This window comes from Amblyomma americanum, chromosome 9 (genome assembly GCF_052857255.1).
Source record: "Amblyomma americanum isolate KBUSLIRL-KWMA chromosome 9, ASM5285725v1, whole genome shotgun sequence".
Taxonomy (NCBI): domain Eukaryota; kingdom Metazoa; phylum Arthropoda; class Arachnida; order Ixodida; family Ixodidae; genus Amblyomma; species Amblyomma americanum.
In genome coordinates this window covers 65,840,181-65,864,002 of record NC_135505.1, presented here as the reverse complement: position 1 = coordinate 65,864,002, position 23,822 = coordinate 65,840,181, and the positions used below count along the sequence as shown (strand labels likewise).

The 23,822-nt window shown below is 48.7% G+C and overlaps 1 protein-coding gene across 1 annotated transcript in view; it reads left to right on the top strand.

The window, feature by feature from the left end:
- LOC144104180 (venom metalloproteinase antarease-like TfasMP_A) overlaps nucleotides 1-21,588 on the top strand; it is a 45,448-nt gene extending 23,860 nt beyond the window's left edge. Inside the window, exons 6-9 of the mRNA XM_077637042.1 lie at nucleotides 885-1,055; nucleotides 4,144-4,279; nucleotides 12,195-12,311; nucleotides 21,275-21,588. Coding sequence (XP_077493168.1) covers nucleotides 885-1,055; nucleotides 4,144-4,279; nucleotides 12,195-12,311; nucleotides 21,275-21,316 — 466 coding nt within the window. The 3' untranslated portion in view covers nucleotides 21,317-21,588. The remainder of the gene's footprint in view (nucleotides 1-884; nucleotides 1,056-4,143; nucleotides 4,280-12,194; nucleotides 12,312-21,274) is intronic.
- Nucleotides 21,589-23,822: the final 2,234 nt, after the last annotated feature.

The following is a 23,822-nucleotide window of genomic DNA, read 5'->3' as shown; positions in this document are numbered from 1 at the left end:
TTGTATTTGACAACTTGCAGCTTTGTTAACATTCGTTCGGCAGCCATACACTAATGTATTGCGGAGAGATGCTGCTACGAGAATGTCCTCTTCGTGCGGATCCTTTGAAAGGCATCACAGTGAGGACCAAATTAAGAAACCCATAGTCTCTTTGGTCACTGACAAAAAGCAGACAGCGATTCTGTCTTACATCAAACATTCAATATAGAAAGACTTGGAAAAATATGCTGCAACTCACAGTGGCATCAAAAGAACCACAGCTAGAGAGGTCTGTATTACAGATCCTCTGTCACTACGGGCAAGGCTTCCGTTCTCTATTTTGCTCAAATTTGTACTCGCGAGGGGTGAATAACACACACTTTATCCCAGTTGGTTTTCGTAAAACCCCTTCTTCAGAGGTTCACTTGTTACTGTCAGGTGTGGGCTGGTTCTGCGCGGCGTGTTCGTCGAAAGTTATGCCCAGATATCATGCAGCATTTGCGCACCTCACCATTATGACAAGAGCAACGTGTCCGCTGCTTCTCAAGAGACGAACACAACACTGCTTCTGATTCTTCATCCACATTTAAAGCACTTGAATCTGAGATTACCGGTGGCTGTTAATTTGTTTCGAGGATGACCATATGAGTTGTGTCGGGGAGCCACCTTCTGAGGGGCTTGAATGCTGAGGTGGCGTGTATTTTAAAAGTGCTGATCAAAAATATTGCAAATTTAGGGCCGGTTAGCAAGTTGCCAAAAATCTGAGGATATAAAATCGTGAGAGTAGACTTCACACCTACTTGTTCCCAACCCTGATAAAACTTGCTACTGGATGTTCTAAATGTACGCCCGTTACCAAAGCATATGCATACGTGATCCCGAGCCGGTGCTCTTCTGTTTTTCAGACTCGGTGCGGACCACGACAACGCCAGCGGGGAGGATGCAAACATGACGGGCTACCCTGGATCGCAGAGCTGTCCTTGGGAGGACGGCTACTTAATGAGTTATGTGGGCAGTGGCAGGAACAAACACAGGCTATCCAACTGCTCCAAGGAACAAATTCGGTTTGTTTTTAAGTAAGGAAACCCATTCTCCCAATTGTAGTTGAAGCAATCTGGCCTGAGTTCCCACTCCCTTGTACAGTAGAGTTTGCGCCATGATTAATGTTTGCGCAATAGTGTGTGGTGGGAGCTCACGTTATTTTAAAACATAATTTTTTACAAAAAATGCGCAGTGTTTTCTACTGAATTCAGCTTTGATCCCGATAATCGCTCAGATTTTTGTAATGCAATTATTGCTCACTTACATCGACAAAGGGGGGAGCCATATAATCTCAGCGGAAGGCTGCAGAGCGTTCACAGGATTTGTTCAGAATAAAAAAATCCCGTGGGCTGATGCTGACACCCGGAGAAGCTGCACCTCATTGTCATTTCAGTAAGGAAATGGAAGGTGATGCAAATGACAGACGGAAAGGTGTTACCGTAAAGAAAGTATAAAAAAATTCCCAATAGATACATGTTTTAGTGAAGGATGCATCAGGTTCGGTGTAATGAGCAATTAAACCTCAAATAATCGCGTTCTTGTCGCAGCTAAATGACTTCTAAGATGTTAGAGAGCTAGGACGTTTCATCAAAACAACAGAATTTCTCACTTCATGCAAAAAATTGGTTAAATATATTTTTTGTGCCCCTGGAAGAAATTTTTTCTGCATATTCAAGTGAAGGTCTTGTTTTCCACAATCCGCGAGAGCAGTGGCGGATTCTTTCAAAGTATAGAGCTGAAGGCAATATGCAACGATAAATGAAACACGCTACGTAAATGTCTAAAATATTACGCTTCCTTTCTGATCAGTGACAGTATAACAAAATTTTATATCAAAATATTTTAGTAATCTATTAACCGTTCCCTGCAGTCTTGACCATCAGGAAACAGAAGCACTATGTTCGAAACGATAATTTTTTGTCCTCGCAACAGCATATCCGAATCGCAACCACTAGTAATTTTGCAGGCTGGAGCAGTTTGTTGGCGCCTCGGCAACTATAGCCAAAGGTCGGCTGCTCGTTATAAGTTGGTAAAAAGAATTGGGACCACCCCCGCCACTCTCAGAGAGTGAATAGCAGTATCCTTCAAAAGAAAAGTACAGAATATGTTTGTCTGATCGGTACTCACCTTTGGGGCTGAAACGTGGGGGCTAACGAAGCCGGTTCAACCTAAATTTAGGACGACGCAGCGAGCTACGGAACAAAAAATGATAGGTGTACCATAATAGATAGCAATGGAGTGCAATGAATCAGGGAACATACGCGAGTTTATGACATCCAAGCCAAAATAATGAAGAATAAAGGTGCATGGGTGGTTCGTATACCACGGAAACAGGAGCTCCCACTGGTCATTAGCGGTATCGGTATGGATTACAAAAGGCGGGCCTAGCGCATGACGTCAGATAGTTAGGTAGCGCAAAGAGATCTGAAAGCTACGGAGATAAGGTTGCCGCAGGTGTGGAAATATATGGGAGAGGCCTTTGTGCAGCAGTGGGGGTAGTTGTGCTACTGCTTTTGGTTATCTACGTTACAGCCACCATAGAAGTGACTCCAGGTATTAAGATCTCATATTGAACTCTGTGCGCTTGGACACCGGGCTAAACTTGCATGTGAAATTTTCCATGGCTTTAATTATTTTTCTTCCAGGCCCATGAAATATAATCTGCTTGGGAATTTTAAAATGTTTTAAACACTTGACTTCAGTGCTTCCAGAATGTTTGCCAAAACTGTGTCTGTGGAACGACGAGGATTGTGAACATATTATGAGGGCGTGATCGCTTAAATGCAATTCGATATCTGAAAGGGATACTTTGCTGCCGGTAAGGCGCCATTCAGTGAAAGCCAAGTCCAGTCTCCTGCTGTTAACAACCCTCTTATACCTGATCTGGAGCCATAATTAAGGCATACGTAATCCTCTATACCACCGAAAATCAAGCTTCGTTCCTTGGCAATTTAGAACAAGAGCCGAACTTGCTGGGCAACCTGCCGGACCACATAGCAAAAGTTCCCGTCGAATGTAGACAATATTTTGGCAGTATTGATGGTGCGTTGGAGAGACAAACGTCTCTGAGTCTGACAGCAGGTTGCCCTTCGGTAGGTGCCAGTCTCAAATACAAGGATCACAAAATATTTGAGTAAACTTAATGTTCTATGTATGCATCAAGGGGAATTTTGTCGGTGGGTATATCAAATAATCTCAGAGGCTTTCCTGATTTCTCTATGGAATGTTAGTACTGGTGTGAGGTGGTGTCTGCGACTCAAGAGCGCTAACGGCTGTATTTACCGAGTCCAGACATCCAGAAGGCATAATGGTCTATTTCGGCAGCATCTTGGGAATAGCGCTCGTCTATTATCTCCACAATTATCTGATAACCTTTACTTACCATTGCTAAAATACTTCGGAAGTCTACTTGATATCCTCGAGTGAAGCATCGTTGTATTATTCAGCATCGTGTCATTCTTTCGTCAGGACTACGTGCCGTTATAAAGCAGCTGTTAACGTACTCAGGCATTCAAGCAGCGCTGAAGACACATTAGTTCCCTTTTCTCGCACACTCATACATCTTTTGTTCGATATCTCGGAGCCAATTCTGTCAGAAAGACAATTGATAACGAACGGTACCTCATGGCAAGCTGCTGATGAGCAATGTAGCTCCCGAGCGGTATCTTTTCATTAACGTTTTCGCGAACCTTAGGTAAAGATGCAAAATGTGTATCGAAGTTCCTGCAGTGAAGTCCAGCAGTGCTGATGTGGCGCCATCATCGCAGAAATATTTTACGTTAGCTCACAGGTCATCAATCAAACCATCTGCCTTTGACTGAAATATATATAGGGCCATAAAATATTAAAATATTATTTTGCTCATTAAAGCAAAAACCTGGCCCCGGATGATCATAAATGCGTTAAAAATAGCGTGTCACAGAAATGTTACATATTGCATAGATGAGATCCACTCGGAAACGAATATAAGATTACTCTGGACCGCGAACTGTAATTTTTCGTCAGAAGGAAGCGCGTTCTTGTGCCCCTGTAGATGAAGAAAGTTTCTGCAGAGAATGCCTAACCCTTTCAGAATACTTCTCAGACAATGTAGCGGATTTTTGAACTGCTTTCTTTGCACAGAACATTACCGCGCTCTTGCGTTGAAATGAGTGCAGCAGCATTATTTACAACTACGTCGTACCCCGGACAGAATATGACACGAAGACAATTTTGTCAAACGATGCACTCAGGAAACTTTACTGCAAAGCCATATCAGGTATGGTACTGATAATTATGGTAAAGTTTTTTCACACGCTCTTTCACTTGATGTACTATGCCAGAATATCAAAACTATACATATATTAGGAATTCTTAGTCCTTCTACACATTTGTGGTTCAAGGCAATTAGTTAGAAAACCACCACCCTTGCGAAGATTGTGCTACAGTGGTAATTATGGTAAAACATTGCTTTGAATGTCGAAAAAAGCATCGCTGCCTCAGCACCTAGGTTCTACCTGATATCGGGGTCTGTTGCGCCTTCCGCCTTTAACAACCCAAAGGCCACCAGCCATACTTGCCTGACTGTGCACTTGCAATCCATCATCCAAACAATAGCATGTGTGGCGGACATAGCACTTCCCAAAAGAATATGAAGTACATATCGGACTTTTGCTGTGCAGTTGACAAAGTGTCTGGCGTGTTTTCAGAATTTTCACTATGCCTCATAGAAGCACGCTAAGGTAATTTAAATGTACGCTTTTTTTCATGGAAAGATACGAGCTTTAGAGGCATAGCGTTATAACTTTTGCCAGACATGCGAAAACATCTCATATTTTACAGAGCTGGTTACTCTGATAGCCTCCCAGAGTTAGACGCCTGACTGCAATTAGAAATTTGTAGCTTATTCGTAGTAATGGCCGCATCAGGTTTTATAATTTCCAAAACGTGAATAGTTTTGGTCCTGTGGGTCAAGAAATTTTGGCCCTGTCAGAGGCGTTTTCGAAACAGCGTCACTTAGGCGTGCTCAGACGCATTCTTCTATATATACATCACATCGAGGTGGCCGTGTTTCGTCAACTTCTCTGTCCTGTTTGCTCTGCAGCGTTAAGCACCTAAGTTCCGGCGCGATCATGCAGGCAGATAACTGATTGAGCTAAGCTAAATGGTTTAGTGCATTATTGTGCGACAGATGGTTGGCACTGGCGGCCGAGATGTCTGGAGGGGTTAAAGGTACTGGTACGGTGGCGTCATGGTTGTCCGCAGAGAGGCTGCAAACAAAAAGCGGCAGCTTTGCACTATTTCCCATATGCCGTCTTAGCATACAAGCCCTAAGATCAACGGCGAAGCGTTCTCCGCAAAGCCGTAAGCGTCCTTAGAACCATACGGCTGCACAAGCTGCTCGCGTAAAGGCCTCGGTCGACGGATTTAAAACCTCCAGAGCGATCGACTACCATCTCTCCCCGACCCACAAAAGGCAATAAGAAAACAATGCGCCTTTTACCAGACGGCACTTTCTCGCTATCTGACTGCCACCACAACCCAGAGACGGAGAGCAAGGGTTGCGCACTGAGACGATTTTGTGGACACGCAAGCTGCGTACACCCCGTCGCGATGTCTTCGCAAGATATGCGTATGGGAAGTTGGGATACCGCTCCAGACAGTCATTCACTGGTGCCGCGCGGACACAACAAAGAAATTGGCCTACACGACTCGAATGCCGCTAATAGTCATCCCCCTCTTCCGTCAGATTGGATTTCACTGACGTTTGTCTCAGGGGACACCTCATGCACGAGAAAAGATACAGCAGACGCTGTAAAAAACTGAGACAGCTTTGAGAAAAGCCGAAGACGAAGCAAGACAGACATTCACGAACTGTGTGCATCTTGTGCCGGTCACTTTCTTCGTGTTAGTATTATTCTCGTCGTTTAATATGCACACATCAAGAATTCCAACAGTTTTTGTTCTTAAAGAAAAACGCTTAAGAGAGTGTCACGTCATGTGGGCGTCCATTTCCAGACAATGCCTCTTGAAGCCAGTACCTTTCTTCGTCCTCTATCTGGGCGCCCCAAACTTCTTCTGCTGTGAAGGTCAAGACCGAGCCCAGGAAATATCATGCCGCACAGAGACTATCGTAGGGCCCAAATTTTTTCATTTATATTTTTCGGAATGGTTTCGCAACTATCACGTGAACCGCCTCCATGCGTTACTGTCAGGGATTTCCAGAACAAAAATGACGACCTGATACGCGCGCCGTGAAGGGAACTCCGCAATAGGTCATTGCTCTGCTCACGTTAAAGACGAGCAGTCTGTGAGATGCGCTCCAAAGGGCCACGATACGTAGCGGCGAAGGTGGCTCTCTGTTATGAATTATAAATATTGTAAGGGAAGACTTCAAGGAAGACGTTTATTCCAGCCCACTGGCAAAGACGTGCTCCCAGCCAACAGCACTAAGCGATGACGATGGGAATGTACAATGCATGAAAAGAGGAGGAAGTCGCAGCCAGAGAGACGACGACGACGACGACGAAAGCGCATAAAGTGCTCACACTAACTACCCGCGCGGTCAGAAGCGGCCAGCCTGGCCGCGATTAGTCCGATGCAAAGCGCCGAATGAAAGGCTTCAGGCGGGAGAAGTGGACAATTTCAGTCCCGCGGTAACGGCGGTCCGGGGGAGGATCAACAGGGGTGACGCGGTAGTTCACTGGTGAAGTTTGGTTGAGCACCAAGTAGGGACCAAAGAAACCAGGCTGCAACTTGTCACAAAGACTAGGCGTCCGGTGATGGGTAGAAAGCAAGACTTCGTCTCCAGGTTTGAACGACACAAAGCGGTGCGTCATGTCGTAGTGACTCTTGCGATCCTCCTGGCAGGCGTGAGTGTTCAGGTGAGCAAGGTGGCGGCATCGGGCCACACGGCAGAGAAATTTTTCGGGGAGAGACGGTGAGGAGCTCGCAGGCGTCGAGAAGAAAGAGGCGTCAAGAAGGGTAGTGGGAGAACGGCCGTACACGAGGAAAAACGGGGAGTAACCAGTGGTTCGTTGCAACGCGGAATTGTAGGCAAAAGTGACGAAAGGAAGGACTGTGTTCCAATTCCGGTGGTCAGGTTCGACGGATATAGCAATCATATCGGAGAGGGTGCGATGGAACCGCTCTGTAAGACCATTGGTCTGGGGATGGTAGCTGGACGTCATCTTGTGAAGTGTAGAAGAAGCTTGGAGAACTTCGGCAACAACGGTCGAAAGGAACGTCCGGCCGCGGCCACTGAGAAGCACCTGAGGGGCGCCATGGCGGAGCACGATGGATTGAAGAAAGAAGGAGGCAACTTCGGGCGCCGAACCATCAGGCAAGGCTGCGGTCTCGGCGTAGCGTGTGAGATGGTCGATGGCAGTGACTATCCATCGATTACCTCGTGTAGTGCGAGGAAGCGGGCCATACAAGTCGATGCCGACGACGGCGAACGGCGTGGCGGGGCATGGCAGAGGCTGCAGATGTCCAGCGGCAGGTGAAGTCGCCCATTTTCGGCGCTGGCAGAGCGGGCAAGATGCGACGTATTTAGCGACGCTGGAGGAAAGGCCAGGCCAGAAGAAACGGCTCTTCACGCGGTCATAAGTTATGTGAAAACCTAAGTGACCGGCTGTCGCGTGATCGTGGAGGGCCTCCAAAATACGGGAGAGAAAAGTACGTGGCACCACGAGAACCCAGCGGGTGCCATCAGGGCAGTAAATGTAGCGGCAGAGCACATCATTTTCGAGTTTGAACTGGCCAAGCTGCCGACGAAACCGAGCGGTAGGAGGGTAGGAAGCTCCCGTGAGACGGTCGATTAGGGAGCGGCACTACGCATCGTTGCGTTGGTTCGACGCAAGGTCGCTTAAATCGTCAGATGCGACGCATGGGAGTGCGGCGAGGTGCTGAAGAGCTTGCGACGATGAGGAGGCGCTGTGAGATGTGGAAGGTGGGGCGGAAGACAGACACGAAGAGTCCAGAAGAGGGCAACGAGAAAGAGCATCGGCGTTTAGATGTGTTCGACCGGACTTGTAGGTGACGTCAAAACGGTATGCTTGGAGACGAAGAACCCAGCGGCCAAGGCGGCCAGTCAAGTTTCTCAGGCTAGACAACCAGAATAAAGCGTGATGGTCTGTGAGGAACGTGAAGTGGCGACCGTAAAGGTAGGGGCGAAATTTATGCACTGCCCAAACGACGGCAAGACATTCCTGCTCAGTGATAGTGTAGTTACGTTCGGCAGGTTTTAGAGTGCGGCTGTGGAACGCAATAACTCTTTCGCGGGAAGTAGCATCACGCTGCAGAAGAACAGCACCAAGGCCGTGGCCGCTAGCGTCAGTGTGTAGAATGGTTGGAGCAGCATCGTCGAAATGGCCAAGGACAGGGTCGGAGGTGAGAGCTTGCTTTAAGGCTTGAAAAGCATTTTCGCAATGCTGAGTCCAAACGAAAGCACTGTGAGCAGCGAGGAGCTGATGCAATGGCGCGGCAATGGTCGCAAAATTTCGTATAAAGCGCCGAAAATAGGAGGACAGACCGAGAAAACTACGCAGTTCTTTAGTATGCTAGGGACGGGCAAAGTTCAGGACAGCGGCAAGCTTGTCAGGGTCGGGTCGAATGCCGTCCCGGCTGACGAGGTGGTCTAAAATTGTGATTTCCTTCCTGGCGAAATGGCACTTTTTCGAATTTAGTTGAAGGCCAGCAGAAGTGAGGCAAGTGAGCACTTCATCGGGGCGGCCTAAGTGTTCTCGAAAAGTTGAAGAGAAGATAACATTATCGTCCAGATAGCATAAGCAGGTTTTCCATTTCAGGCCGCGAGGGACGGTATCAATCACGCGTCCAAAAGTAGCAGGAGCGTTACACAGTCTAAAAGGCATAACATTAAATTCGTAAAGGCCGTCAGGAGTCGCGAACGCGGTTTTTCCCTTGTCGGCTTCCTGCATGGGGATCTGCCAATAACCAGAACGGAGATCTAGGGTCGAAAAGTATTCAGCTCCTTGGAGAGAGTCGAGGGAGTCATCAATCCGGGGAATAGGGTAAACGTCTTTACGAGTGATTTTGTTGAGGGCACAGTAATCAACACAAAAGCGCACTGACCCATCCTTCTTCTTCACCAAAACCACTGGGGAAGACCAGGGACTGGAGGAAGGGCGAATGATGCCTCGGCGGAGCATATCACTTACATTGTCCTCGATGACTTTGCGTTCAGATAAGGAAACGCGGTATGGTCGGCGGCGAACAACCGAGGTACCCTCGGTCACGATGCGGTGCTCTGCCACAAAAGTCTTGCCCAGGGTAGAGGAAGCCACATCAAAAGATCCCTGGTGCTTGAGAAGCAAGTATAGTAACTCTTGCCGTTGCGACGCTGGGAATCTAGATTGATGGTGGCAGAGAGGACGGAGAGAGAAACATCCGCGGAGGGAGGCGACGAGGAGGAGGGTGCGGTAAGTACGACGAGGGAAACCGGGTGCATGTCCAATGTGCAGGAAAAAGAAGGGCCTTTGGGTAATACTAGAGGTTCACGAGAAGTGTTCAAGGCAGCGACGACGGCCGACCCATTTTCAAACCGAATCAGGCTAGGCGGCAAGGCAAGGCCCCTGATCAGTTGTCGAGCAGAAGGCGCCATGAAGACATACCCATGGAGGATTATATCAGAAGTAAGTCGTACAAGATCTTGACCCCCGCGGGCAAAACCGTATCAGCAGCGGCAATGAGGCGATGGCAGGGATCGAGGGCTTAAGATGTTGGGTCGCTCTCGGTCATGTGCACGATGCGGTCACGTCATGAAATAAAAGCACTGACAGAAGGCAAGAAATCCCAACCAAAAATCATCAGGTAAGCGCACGGAGAAAGCACAGCAAATTGTACGTGGTGACGGACACCGTCAATATAAACCCGAACAGTGCGCTTAGCGGATGGTCGAATGATGACGTCGTTAGCGCCACGCAGGGAAGGCCCATCGTACGGCGTTTTCACCTTCCTTAAGCGAGAACACAAGTCTACGTGAATAACAGAAACTGCAGTACCCGTGTCAATCAACACCTCTATCTGTAAACCTTCAACCCACACTGAAACCATATTTGACGGGCGCTCCGGAGGTATTTGTCGGTGTCAGAAGCATGCAGCTTTCCCTCCAAAAACTGCAGCAGCTAGTTTTCCGAGCGCAGGTCAGGCGCCGCAGAAGCCGGCCGAAGCGGCGAAGAAGAGCGGCGAAACGGCGAAGGGGATCGATCTCTGGTGGGCGATAACGACGAGGGCGAGCAGAGATGGGGGGAGGTGAAGAAGAACGTCCCAAAGAGTCAGGGAAGGCATGGCGTTGAGGATAGGGCACACGAGTAGAGTAGCGGCTTTCGAAGGCCGCATACCCGCGACGTTTGTCTTGAAGGCGCCGGCGGCCGAAGCGGGAAATATGGCCCCGGAAGCCACAATAATAACAAATCGGGCGGATGGGGCGCCAGGGCGAGGAGAACGCTGGCATTGAGGCTTGATGTGCTAAAGCGTTGACATGGTCGCGGGGCGGCGCTGGCGTTGGAGGCGGACCAAAGACAGGTGGCATGGCAGCGACTTGAGCGTACGTGGGTGTAGGGCGAATAGCAGGGGTGTCCGGTGCCAGAGAGCAGGCAACTGAGGCCAACTATTCTTTGATGATGCTGCGAATGCCAGCACCAGTAGAGGACGGAGCAGAAGGCGCAGGTACGGTGAGGCACGGAGAACCGTCAGCGAGAAGCTCCTCACGTATGAGCGCACGAATAAGGGCACGCAGGTCGGAGTCGGCCGGCAAAAAGGAGGCAGCCAGGTCAGGTTGTAAACGGATAAATTGCAGCTGATCGAGGCGTTGACAGGTCGCAATGATATCATCGACGGTAGTAGGGTTTTGGACGGGAAGGGCATTGAACGCCAGAGAGCCGATACCCTTCAGGACGTGGCGAACACGGTCAGCCTCGGCATGGTGTCATTGACACGGCGGCAGAGAGCAAGTACATCCTCAATATAGAAAGTGTACGACTCGGCAGGGCGCTGGATGCGGTCAGCAAGCTTCTTCTTAGCGACTTCAGATCGAACAGCCGGAGAGCCAAAAATCTGTCGCAACTGCTGCTTGAAACTTGTCCAGTCGGGAATATCCGTCTCATGATTTAAGAACCATGTCCGTGCAACGTCAGTTAAATAAAAGGACACATTCATGAGTTTAAGGGAGTCGTCCCAGCGGTTGAACGAACTCACGCGTTCGTAGTGGTAAAGCCAGTCATCCACGTCGTCGCCGCGGAGGCCGGCAAACATCTGGGGGTCGCGTTGACGGCTGCTCACGGTCCAAGTTGCGGGGGCAGCAGAGGGCGAGCGGGAGGAACCCGGGCCGTCAGCGTTCTCCTCTTGAGGCATGACGGCGAGAGTACACAAGCGACGACCGGAACGCAGCTCCAGCGAGAAGCGGGGAAAGAGGATACGGGGGATCCAAGGAGCACCTCCAGCACGTGTAAGGGAAGACTTCAAGGGAGACGTTTATTCCAGCCCGCTGGCAAAGACGTGCTCCCAGCGAACAGCATCAAGCGATGACGATGGGAATGTACAGTGCATGAAAAGAGGATGAGGTCGCAGCCAGAGAGGCGATGACGACGAAAGCGCATAAAGTTCTCGCAATATTCTCCCATAAATTTTAAACGGCTTGCTACAAATATTTATTTAGACGCCACGGTGGCTAAGTGGCTACGGCGCTCGGCTGGTGACTCGAAAGGCGCTGGTTTGATCCCAGCCGCGGTGGTCAGATTTGGAGAGAGGCGAAATTCTAGAAGCGCGTGTGCTGTGCAATGTCAGTGCACGTTAAAGAACCCCAGGTGGTCGAAAGTTCCGGAGCTCTTCACTACGGCGTCGCTTATAGCCTCAGTTGCTTTGGGACGATAAACCAAATGAAACGAAACGAAACAAGCAAATAAATATCGATTTTCAAGCAGGCGCCTAATGGTAGCAATTAAAAGGTAAAATATTGCAAGTTAACAACCTAGCTCACTTGCTAACATCATTCAGCTATTTCATGACACTCCTAAGCACTGGAATTACTTTCCCACAAACCAACCGATATTTAAATAAAAACTATATTTTTAAAGATTAGCGGCGGGCTTTCAGGACGAACTTGGCATTATATTCTTGGGCTGTTAAACAACAGTGCTCATATTTCGTTGTAATTTGCATTTATTTGTTAACAGAAGCACCACAAACGCCACAAGAACTGTAAAATAAAGTGCTGCTGGAGAGGCGAAGAAGGTTGGCTTTGGTGTGAAGAACACAATATGCCAGAAGGGCTCAAATGTGCTCCTGGAAAGGTTGGTAGCTGTGTAACCTTGTACTGTTTTGTGCGGTAGAACCGGTCTTTTTGTTTCGTGTATACTCAAAAATATTTTTTCTCTTGATTGATAATGAAGTGTTGCACAACCATAAATTTAAACATTGGATTCATTTACGCAGTTCCTGAAGAAAAACATACTATAGAAAGGTCAAGTCCGTTTTTGCTGATAATTAACACGCGATAATTGTTCCGTTTCATTTGAGCAGCTTCGTTGCCATTTGTCTCGTGGTAGACAGAATGTGGAATGAAGACAGAACGTGACTGCTTCCAGAAACTGTTGTGCTCCAATTTTTTTCCGCTCACACGTACATACCGAACAATTCGGTACAAATGCGTTTTTAGGAGGAAACAGTTTAAGCATGCAATTGTTGATACAATGTAAGGTTTAAATATAACAATCAATGTATCCTCTTACCACTCGACAGCATTCATGAATTTTCATTTTGTGGTTAACGTTTTTGCTATCGTCAAAAGCGTTCACCATTGGGCTTCTAAGCAGCCATAACTGTTCGATGCGACCAAAGGCAGCATGTTAAATGAAAGATTTTTTTACACATAATAAAAATTGACCATTGAGTTTATTATTTCTTTAATATTGTCGTGCAATTTTTAATGTTAACAATTTTTTGAGCGAGAATGTTGGACATGTCAGTGTTTTTATATGATTGACGTGCACCACTCGGAAATCCTTGTGACAGTAGAAAATTAGCATTATAATACACCCCGCTTTCAAGTGTTCGACAGATACTATTGGTGTTTCGACACTGATGCTATTCCCAAAATTGAAGGTTTTGTTTATCCACAGAGACATAAGTAAAACTTGAGTAATTTGCAGAGTGGCGTATGCGGTAGATTTCCACTTCACCCAATAGAAAAGGTAAAAGCACTAGCTTAACAAGGATGCATCTGTTGACAATAAGGATTTACGCTAGACAAAACAGCCTTCTTCCTATTGAGCATGTCTCACTTTCTAGCGCAGCTGATACAGTGAATAAAACAGTAAACTATTCAGAAGTTAGCTGTCAAGATCTAAAATATGTCAAATTTTGCCTGAAGGCTATTTGCAACGAAAACTGTACTGGAGTCTGATTCGATACAAAATCCATGCTTTGTTGTAAAGATTTCAAAGCAGCCCGAAAATTCGCGCCCGCCCTTTCGTAACAGAGAACTATCTGGGTGGGAAGGAGACTACGTTCCGTCGATGGCGTGCTACGTGCAGTTCCGAGGCTGAAGTAGACAGAAGAGGGGAACGCAATCGTAAGGCGGAAAATTCCTCCTGGGAACGAATGCAAATTTTCTTGCTAGTGGTGGCAAAAATGTTTTACTGACACGCTTAACACCAAGGGATTGACGTTTGCGGGCCTCTAGTCCTGCCTTGGAAGTAACAAACTACCTAGCGCTAAATTACTTATGGGGCTAATGTCAGCGCTTGTTAGTCGTGCGGAATGCTTCATATATCGTTATCATAGAAAAGGAAGAAGAGGTTGTCATGGCTCCCTGTTCGCGTTGGTGCTCCCTGCTCGAAACTATTCAGTCTTCACCATTAAAGCCTGCAATTAAATGTAAATAGTATTTCCCCGTAACATCCTTGGTGGAGGTGCGACAAGACGGAACTATGCGGCAGACGCTACTTTCCACGGCCGAAAATGATGGAAGCATCACCCAAAGATTCGGCAGCATAGGTGTCCTCCGTCGTCTTCACTTACCCTCGTGATCCTGGATCCTTCTCTGGGCACGACGACGCCGACGTCGAGACTTGCCTTCGCAAGTATGAACGGTGTAGCGCTAATAACCGCTGGGACCAAACTTTCATACTTGCGTACATCATCTTTTACCTTAAGCGCACGACGTTCAAGTGGTGTGATACCAACTAAGAGACACTGACAAGTTGGGATGACTGTAAGCAGAAACTTATGGACCTTTTCGGCAAACCACTCGGCAGGCAGCTGCCGTTAAAAGACATCTTGCAAGTCGCGTCCAGTCTCCCACGGAGTCCTAAGTCGCTTATATTCAGGATGTGTTGGCTCTGTTCTACACGGTGGATACAGAGATGAGCGAGGCTGCCAAAATCATGTCCTCAAGCGCATGTGCTCAAGGGCATCGCAGACGACGCGTTCATTCTGCTCGCTTACAAAAACTGGGAATGGCATAGCTGAGGATGTGCGTAGAAAGAAGTACGGCTCCATGGCTGAGTTGTTGTGGTCACTGTATGTTTAGCTACGAGAGACATTGAGCATACACATCTTGTATTCATTTTGCTTGACAGAGACGACGACTGCCCGATGATCTGTGAAGTAGCAGGCAGCGGTCTATGCACCGTCTATTACGCAAGGCAGTATGGCATGTCCACTTGACGAGCCGTTCCTCTCTCTGTTTGGGCGCCTACGCTGCTCTCTTCGCCTTCTTACACTTATTCTCTCTTTGCTGAGTAGCCAAGTGCGAGGCGACAACCTCAGGATCAAAAGACTTAATTTTCTCTTGTCTATACCGCCGTTTAGCAGCGACTGGACTCTCCTTCTTTGCTTCTTTTGCATCCAAACGTTGTGAAAAAGACACCCATTACATCTCCACCTTTTAAACGCGATGCTGAGCATGCGACGCGTGGTTCGGGCCATAGAACGGCGTACGGCGAGGCGGCGACAATGCGCGCGGCGTACCTGTGTGGTCTCTCTGGATACCACGGTATCGGCGCATTCGCACAACTTCTCATCCGGGTGACCTCACGCGCGGCTCCGACGGTGGAGCTTGCGCGCGCCCGCGGCGGCGGCGAAGCGCACTCTGCAACTGCCACTCCTCGCCGGTTGCCATGGTAACGGCGCGTGACCGCAACTGGCCTCTCTCGGCCGCCGCGATATGCTCGACTGGTAGCCCAGTATAGCTCTCGCTACAAACCTATGACAATATTGCCGAAATCATAAAAGAATGCCGCCGCTTCGAGGATGCCTAAAACCGACGGATCACTTGCGTATCGCAAACCTGTGCAGCACGAGGCTGCGTCTTCCTCCTGCCAAGATCTTTGTTCTCGGAACCGGCCGACCTCACCTGAGAATGCGACCCGTATTGTACGCCGTGAGCTTGAAGCTATTAGTCCGGCTCCCTTAGCAGCTCCTGTGGCCGACCAGCCTTATTCCACCAACCCTCCACTTAATCAAGCCGTCGTGCGACAGGAAATTGCTAACTTGGGTTTCAACTCAGTCGCCGCAATTCATCCCTCCCAAGTACCCGAAGTCCCTCTATATTCTGTCCGGCCTATTTACGCCGCTCCTCGACCGCGCTGTCCCTCCTAGTGGCGTGCGCCTGACGACAGGCCGATCCGTTTGAATTGTTCCCCTGTCGGCTCCAAGCTTTCTCACAACCCTTGGACCCATCAAGTCCCATCACCAACGTCTGGCCGCCCCGCTTCAGCCGCTAACCATCCCCACAGCGCCGCCAGTCCAGTTCGCCGCAACATCCACGCCCTTCCTCTCCCAGCCCCTACGGCTGATGAACGGTGGAAAACTAGATTCTACAGCGTCTAGAGGTGATGCCTCAGGGACGGCCCGGCCCAGAAGTCCTCGTTTAGTTTTTCGTGCCCCGCGGAATTTACTGACCATAGAAGTCGATAGAGTTACCGTCTATGCTCTGGTTGACACGGGCGCACACATTTCTGTGATGAGTTCCGACCTAAGACGCAGCCTGCGCAAAGTACTGATGCCTGCTCCTACAGCCGTTTTTCGAATTTCCGATTGGCACAGCTTCCCCTAGCCTCGGCCTGTGTGCTGCTCGTGTGAAGATTTCTGACCGCCAGACCACCGTGCTCTTTAACGTTCTGAACCAGTGCCCTCATTAACTCATACTCGGGCTCTATTTACTTAGTGAGCACGCCTCCCTTATTGAATGCGCTAGAATTGTTGTCGAGTTGGACCTAGCAGTCCTCTCAGAACCACCTGCCCCAGTAGTGCACCATCTATAAACTGCCGAGTTCGCCCTCTTGCCACCAGAAGCCGCAACTTACGTTTTGTGTAAATCTGTTTCACCTCTTCCTAACGGCCAGTATGTCATCACTCCTGCCCTTGATGTGCCCATCACAACGAATGCTCCCCTTGCAAATACAGTTGTCACACTCTCTGCAAACAGCACATGCCTGCCTGTTTTCAACTTCAGAGTCACCACGCCCAGACGCTTCCTGGAGGCATGTGCTTCGCCACGCTGTCCCAGAACGAAGAATACGTGATCTCCGCAGTAACAATATGTGTATCGTCGTCTTCGGACGGTCGTTTCACGGCTATTTCGAGAGCTGGCCAGTATGCCAATATGATCGCGACCGATCGCTCCGCAGACCAAGCACAGGCGCTTACCCATCTTCTGGCATCCTTTAAGGACACATTTGATTTCGAGACCGCCCTTTAGCTCTTAAGACTATTGTGCTGCATCCTGTAAACACTGGCGACTCCGTTCCTCTGCACCACCGGCCATACAGGTTGTCTAGTACCGAATACCAATTGATACAAAATGAAGTCGAATAGATTCTTGCTATGGAAAACATCGCACCGTCGTCCAGTCCTTGGGTCTCTCCAGTCGTCCTTGTTAAAAAGAAAGAGGGCAGTTGGAATTTCTGCGTCAATTACTGCCACCTGAACCACATCACAAAAAGAGACGTGTACGTACTCCCTAGGATCGATGGCGATCTCGACTGCCTCCACAGATCTCAATACCTTTCTTGCATTGATCTCCTTTCCGGTTATTGTAAAATTGCCGTTTATAAGCAGTACCACGAAAAGCAGGTTTGTCACACCTTACGGTTTATATCAGTTCAAAGACATGCCGTTTCGACTTTGCAATGCACCAGCTACATTCGAACGGATGATGGACTCGCTCCTTCGCGGATTTAAGTGGGCTACATGTATGTGCTACCTCGGCGATGTTGTAGTCTTTTACCTCCCCCCTTGAACACCTCATAGGTATCCTGACTGTGTTTCGTACGGCTGGGATACAGCTCAACTCGGCCAAATGCCAATTCGGCCGATGGAAACACACCATTCTTGGCCATCTCGTAGAAGTCTCCGATGTACGTCTTGATCCAGCTAAAATCGAAGCGGTGCAACACTTTCCTCGTCCACAGTCCCAAAAAGATGTGCGCCGATTTCTTCGGTTGTGTTTCTACTTTCGCCGCTTTATTCAAAATTTTTCCGTAATCGCTCACCCCCTCATTGACCTACTGAAGACCGACACCGAATTTACCTGCTGCCTTGATGAACAAAATGCGTTTTCCGTGCGTGTCCGCCTAGTGACGTCATCGCGAACTCTGGCATATTTTGATCCCTCGGCCCCCACTGAACTTCGCGCAGACGCCTCGCCTACGTGATCGGAGCAGTGTTGGCACAACGCTCACGGGGACCAGACCGCGTCGTTGCGTATGCCAGCGGCCTGTTTTCACCTGCCAAGCGAAATTACCCGATTAACGAACGTGCGCGCCTCGCCGTGGTATGAGCTGTAGCTAAATTCCGGCCATACTTGTTTGGACGTGCTTCTTCTGTTGTCACTGACCGCAATGCTCTTTGCTGGCTATCCTCGCTGATAGACCTCTCCGGGCGTCTTGGCAGCTGGGCGCTTAGCCGTCAGGAGTTTTCGTACACGTCGTCTACAAGTCTGGACGTCTTCATCAAGACGCTGCATGTCTCTCTCGGTACCCAGTCGAGCAACCTGATCTCAGTGACACTGACGCTATCCCTTCCCTGTTTAGTATTTTTGATCTAAACAACGTCGCCGAGGAAGCGCACAGACCAAATTTGAAAGCTATCATCGAGGGCCTCGGCTCTGAAAGCTCGAAGCGCTCCCTGCAACTCTTCCTTTCAAAAATGGCTTCCTCTGTCGCCGCAACTTTCGTCCTGTCGGGCCCTCCCTCCTTCTGGTCATTCCCCAGCAGCTGCGCTCTTCTATAATTGCAGAAATCTATGCCCTGCCTGCAGGTAGACGCCTTGGTGTGGCAAGAAGTTACGAACGGATATGGCACCGTTTCTTTTGGCCTGGATTATACCGCAGAGTCCGGCGTTACGTAACCACTTGCGAGCACTGTCAGCGCAGGAAGAAGCCTTCGGGACCACCTACTGGTCTTCTGCACCCTATAGACGTGCCCGTGGAGCCGTTCCACCGTGTAGGGCTCGACCTCCTTGGACCATTCCCGACCTCGGAATCCGGAAATTGTTGGGTCGCAGTAGCCACCGACTATGCCACTCGGTACGCTACCACTCGTGCATTGCCTACGAGCAGCGCGACCGATGTCGCTGACTTCCTTTTGCACAATCTTATTCTGCAACATGGTGCCCCTCGTAAATTACTCACGGACCGCGGACGCTAATTCATGTCTCCAGTTGTTGACAGAATCCTGCGTTCATGTTCAACCAAGCACAAGATTGCCACAGCATAACACCCGCAGACAAACGGGCTAACCGAGCGTTTGAACCGGACGTTGACAGACATGCTGTCTATGTACGTCTCCCCCTAACACAAAGACTGGGATCTCGCCTTGTCCTATGCGACATTGCTTGCAGTGGCTCCCCGCATTACACAAATTGTTACTCCCCGTTTCATCTGTTATATGGAATGCACGCTGTCCTGCCTTTGGACCCACTAGTCCCATGCACTGACCGTCCCGTCACCGCCTGCACATATGACGCCATCGCTCAAGCTGCAGACACTCGCCAAATCGCCCGTTGTGCGCTCCAACCGTCCCAGCAAGCACAAGTCTATGTACGATAATCGCCATCGCTACATCACCTACGAACAGGGGTAATTCGTTCTTCTGTGGTCCCCTTTTCACCACGTCGGTCTCCCTGAGAAACTTCTGTCTGCCTACCATGGCCCATATCGTGTGGTACGTCAGGTCACCCACGTCACTTATGAAGTTGCTCCACATACGCCCCCCGCGTCCTCATCGTGTAGACCTCCCGCCGATATTGTTCACAATATGCGCCCCAAGCTCTACCACGTCGCTCCTCTATCACCTACCAAACGTCGGGCCGGCGCTCGTGCCGCCGGGGGTCATATTACTATAGAAAAGAAAGACGAAGTGGCCTATCGTGTGAAAAGGACTAACGAGGAAGAAAAGGTTCTCGTGGCTCCCTGTTTGCTGTGGTGCTCCCTGCTCGGAACTATTCAGTCTTCACCCATAAAGTCTGTATATAAATATAAATAGTATTTCCCCGTAATAAAATATTGAGTCACTGCCCCACGCCCGCACTAAGGGGTACACGGTCAGTTCGCCCCTTGCTCCGCTTTGCTTGAACCCACTCTGAAGTCCTGGCGAGACTCGCTTACACTGCGTTCTTGCCTTGCGTGTATCCAAAACTGGAAGGCAGAATCTCGATAACGCTAAGGCTGGGAGCGCACGCTCTTCCCTTTAGCTGCAGGCACAGTGCTTTTCCTATTGTGGGTACTGCCTACGCGTCGAGTCCCAAGCGCAGGTTTCTGCAAAACGTCACTCACCTCGTCTTAAAAATGCTCTCAGTGCGAATCATTTCTCCACGTCGCCGCATCGGATGATTCCATAGTGTTCAACTGACACGCTTAGTGAGTGTACTGCGGAGCAGCCGTTCTCTAAGCGCAAGTAGTACTTTGGTTTGAGCTAGTTGGTTCACAGCTGTAGATAACGCAAGGACGGCGCGAGAACAAGGACGAGAGAGGCAAAAGAACTCGATAGGACAGGCACCAACTCGTAACTGGCGAACGTATACGGCAATAAGGTTGGAACATACAATGACAGGGTCGGTATGGAAACTAGTATAGAGAAAATGGCCCAATGCAGAAGAAATATGCTCAAGAACTACTTACATTAGTTTGGGTTAGTCAGTTCATAGCTGTAGGTGATGTCAGGACGGCGCCCACCGCTATTTTTCACGTTATGCGCCTCAAGCCTGGCGCCTGTCCTGTTGTGTTATTGTGCCTCTCTCGTCCATGTTCTTTTTGCGCCGTCCTGGCATCATCTACAGCTATCAACCAACTAACCCAAACCAAAGTACTTCTTGAGCATATTTCTTATGCGTTTGGCCCTTTCCTTCATACAAGCTTCCGTACCGACCCTGGCGTTGCATGTTCTAACCTTGTTACTGTATCCATTTGCCACTCACGAGTCAGCGCCTGTCCTGTTGTGTCCTTGTGCCTCTCTCGTCCTTGCCCTTTTCGCGCCGTCCTGACGTCATCTGCAGCTATGAACCATCTAGCGCAAACCAAAGTACTTCTTGAGCATATTTCTTCTGCATTAGGCATTTACTACATACAAGTTTCCGTACCGACCCTGTCATTGCAAGTTCCAACTTTATTGCCGTATCCATTTGCCAGCCACGTGTTGGCGCCTGTCCTGTTGTGTCCAGTGCCTCTCTCGTCCTTGCCCTTTTCGCGCCGTCCGGACATCATATGCGGCTATGAACCAACTAGCCCGAACCAAAGTACTTCTTGAGCGTATTTCTTCTACATTGGATCTTTACTACATACAAGTTTCTGTGCCGACCCTGTCATTCCATGTTCCAACCTTTTTGTTGTATCCATTTGCCATTCACGAGTTGGTGCCTGCCCTGTTGCGTTCTTGTGCCTCTCTCGACCTTAATCTTTTCGCGTCGTTCTGACATCATCCGCCTCTGTGCGCCACCCGCCGCTTTCTGCACCGGTAATGAAAACCTGATTTACCTTGGAGACTTGCAGTTTGCATACGTAATCTGCCGTAACATCTCGGTCTGTTGATCCACAATTTTATGCACATGCTTAGATCTCCCCTCTCTCTCCTCGCCCAGTATTTTGCTTGACTCACGTGCGATGGTAGGGCCGTGTTCGCTTACTCGTCGCTAGAGACGCGAGCGCGAACATTGCGTAATTGAGATCTTTCAATTCAATGTTAGTGCTCTAACGTTATTTATTCAGCGAAATTTATTCCTTCAGTGAACTTTATTGTCTTTTTTTTCTTTGCAGACATGCAGGCGTGGCGTTTGTGCAAGACATGCCTGGAAATGAAGCAGGCCATGCTGCGAATAGCTTAGGAGCAAAAATTTTCATCTCATCATACAAGACGGAGCATTGTGAGCGCCATAGCTAGGCTTAGTCAGCAAGAAAGCAATAATCGGAACGAAAAGACGATATTCACGTATCCTGTGCCGTGCACCAACACGGCAATCAATTTGACTGAAGCGGAAAGCTTACTGCCAATTTTTATGTTTCGTCTCCCTAATAAATACACTTGCTTCTGAAGCTGCACTAAGAACAAATAAATTAAGTGTTCTATAAAGTACCATTTGTTATTTAAATCAGGTAAATGCAGCGAGAAAATTGTTTTTGAACTAAAGGTTATGGGCGGATCGGAAAAGCATAGGCACATATTTAAATATTTCAGAACTTTTTGAGCGCAAACAATCCTAGTGTGGAGCTAGCGAACTGCCGCCTGATTCTCTAACTGCTGTTTCTTGATAAATTAGCCGGTAAGAACTTGCATCACGGATGACCGTCTCACTTTGGGATAATTCCATTAATACTCCGCGCCACAGTCGTGGCCTGGTGGTAGAGCATCTACCTCGGCTTCTTGAGGTGGTGGGTTCGACTCCCTTTGCCGGCCGATTACCCACCGGTTTCCTCGAAATGGGTACAAGCTATGCCCCGGTGTGGAGCTCGGCTTGCTAGGCTTGCCTGGCTTGGCAAAGGAGCCTGCGCCTTCAAATCCCGTCACTGTGGGCTTGGATGAGCCGTGGGCTCAACCGGCGTGGGCAAGCATCGGCGCGGATATTGCTGTTTACATTCTGTTGGTCGGATAATCGTGATGATTGCAGATAGTTTTTTTTTTTTTGCTCGCTGAAAGGGGTATTTTGCTAGCCCCTCTGTTGGCAACTATGAAGGCACGAGATGTTTCACCTGGCGACACCGTCGGTCATCCGGCCGTTTTTTCCTCCTTGCTGGCGGTGACACTGCTCGCTAAAAAGCTATCTAGCCACCCGCCTCATGCACCCTGAAACGCCAAAATCACCCATGACATGCTTACCTCCATTGTTTTGTTTGGCCTGTCGCAAAGATGACACCTCCTATTAAGAAGCACAAGTGTTTGCCACTGCAGGAAAAGTCTTCAATCGTCGCCGAAGCTGCAAAAGGCAGGAAGAACTCAGTCATTGCGGAGGAAGTCAGTATCCTGTGTAGCTCACGCTCTACAATTCTGAAATCCAAAAACAGCGTTATGGCGTCACTTTGGAACTTTGGCCGTTCTTATCCAGAACTGTTTCAGCCACGCATGTTTCGCAGCTGGTCAGCACGGCTTGGCTAAGCCGGAAGCGAGTGTTCCTGCAAGCGGTGGCGATCAACAGCCATTAGCCAAAGATTGAGACGCGCTTCGCAGTGTGTATAATCAGTGCCAGACGCTGTTAAACTGGATGGCTTTTTGTGTGCGGACGCCAACTTGATAGTGCACGAGGAGTTCAGCGACGACACCTTATCGACAGTGTGCGGAAAGGAATTGAGGAGATTTCCGTCGACGATGGCGAAATCCAAGCACAAGGAAGGCACGCAAGCTCGCGTGATGTGCTTGATGCTTTCGATGTTTTCCGGGGTTTCCTCGGCAACCACGACGACGAAAGTATTCATAGCTTATCAAGCTTCGAAGCCCGAGTTCTGAAGGTCCTGCGCAGCATTGTGAAGCAGAGCAAAATAAGCGACCTATTAAAATTTTAACTCTGGAAAGTAATGGGCGTGCTTATTTTTCCATTTTCGAGGCCGCGAAATGCTCGCCGGAACGAAAAGGTTTTCTTTCTCCGGCGGTACTGTTATTGCGGGGTTCGACAGTACTTGTATTTATTTTTGTAATGTGCTCTCAGGTTATAGGTGAAAGAATTATTTTAAATTGCGTACAGTGCTTCAATAAACCCACTTTCTTTTTTAAACGGCTACAAAGCATGGAGAACACTGGTGTTAAAAACAGCGTATAGCTAATACAGATAACAAATTTTCCCATGCATGTTCTGTATTTGTTTGTATCACATTTCAGTACCGCAGAATATCTAGGAAAACGGCACCACACATTCTTTAGTTTTCAGTTAGGGATGAATCAAATGAAGAGACAATTTGTACACGTCAGGCTCGCTACAGCCAGAATAAAATGTACAACAAATTAGGCGAGGCTAGCGTCCTATCGGATGCATTCCTCGGTGGTAGATGGAGTAGGAGTTGTTCTCGTCTTTTTGCGCGAACTTGTCCCGCATATTCCACGTCTATACATGTCCGCAAAGAAAAAAAAGACATGCCAAATACATTTGTATGCGCTCTTTGGGTGAAAGCAACAATTTCAAGAGGTTATGCGGTAGCCATTGCAGGCACCTGCTCTATAAAAACAATTAGGCTCACTGGTTGGCCATTAAAGGAGAAATTTTGGGGCACTCAGTTGGGAACAGCAAAATAAGCAGCTAAAAAGTTAATCTTCATGTGTTGCAGCAGTATGCGCTGACCCATTAACTGCCGATTTCGTGGTGTATACTAGTTATTAGAT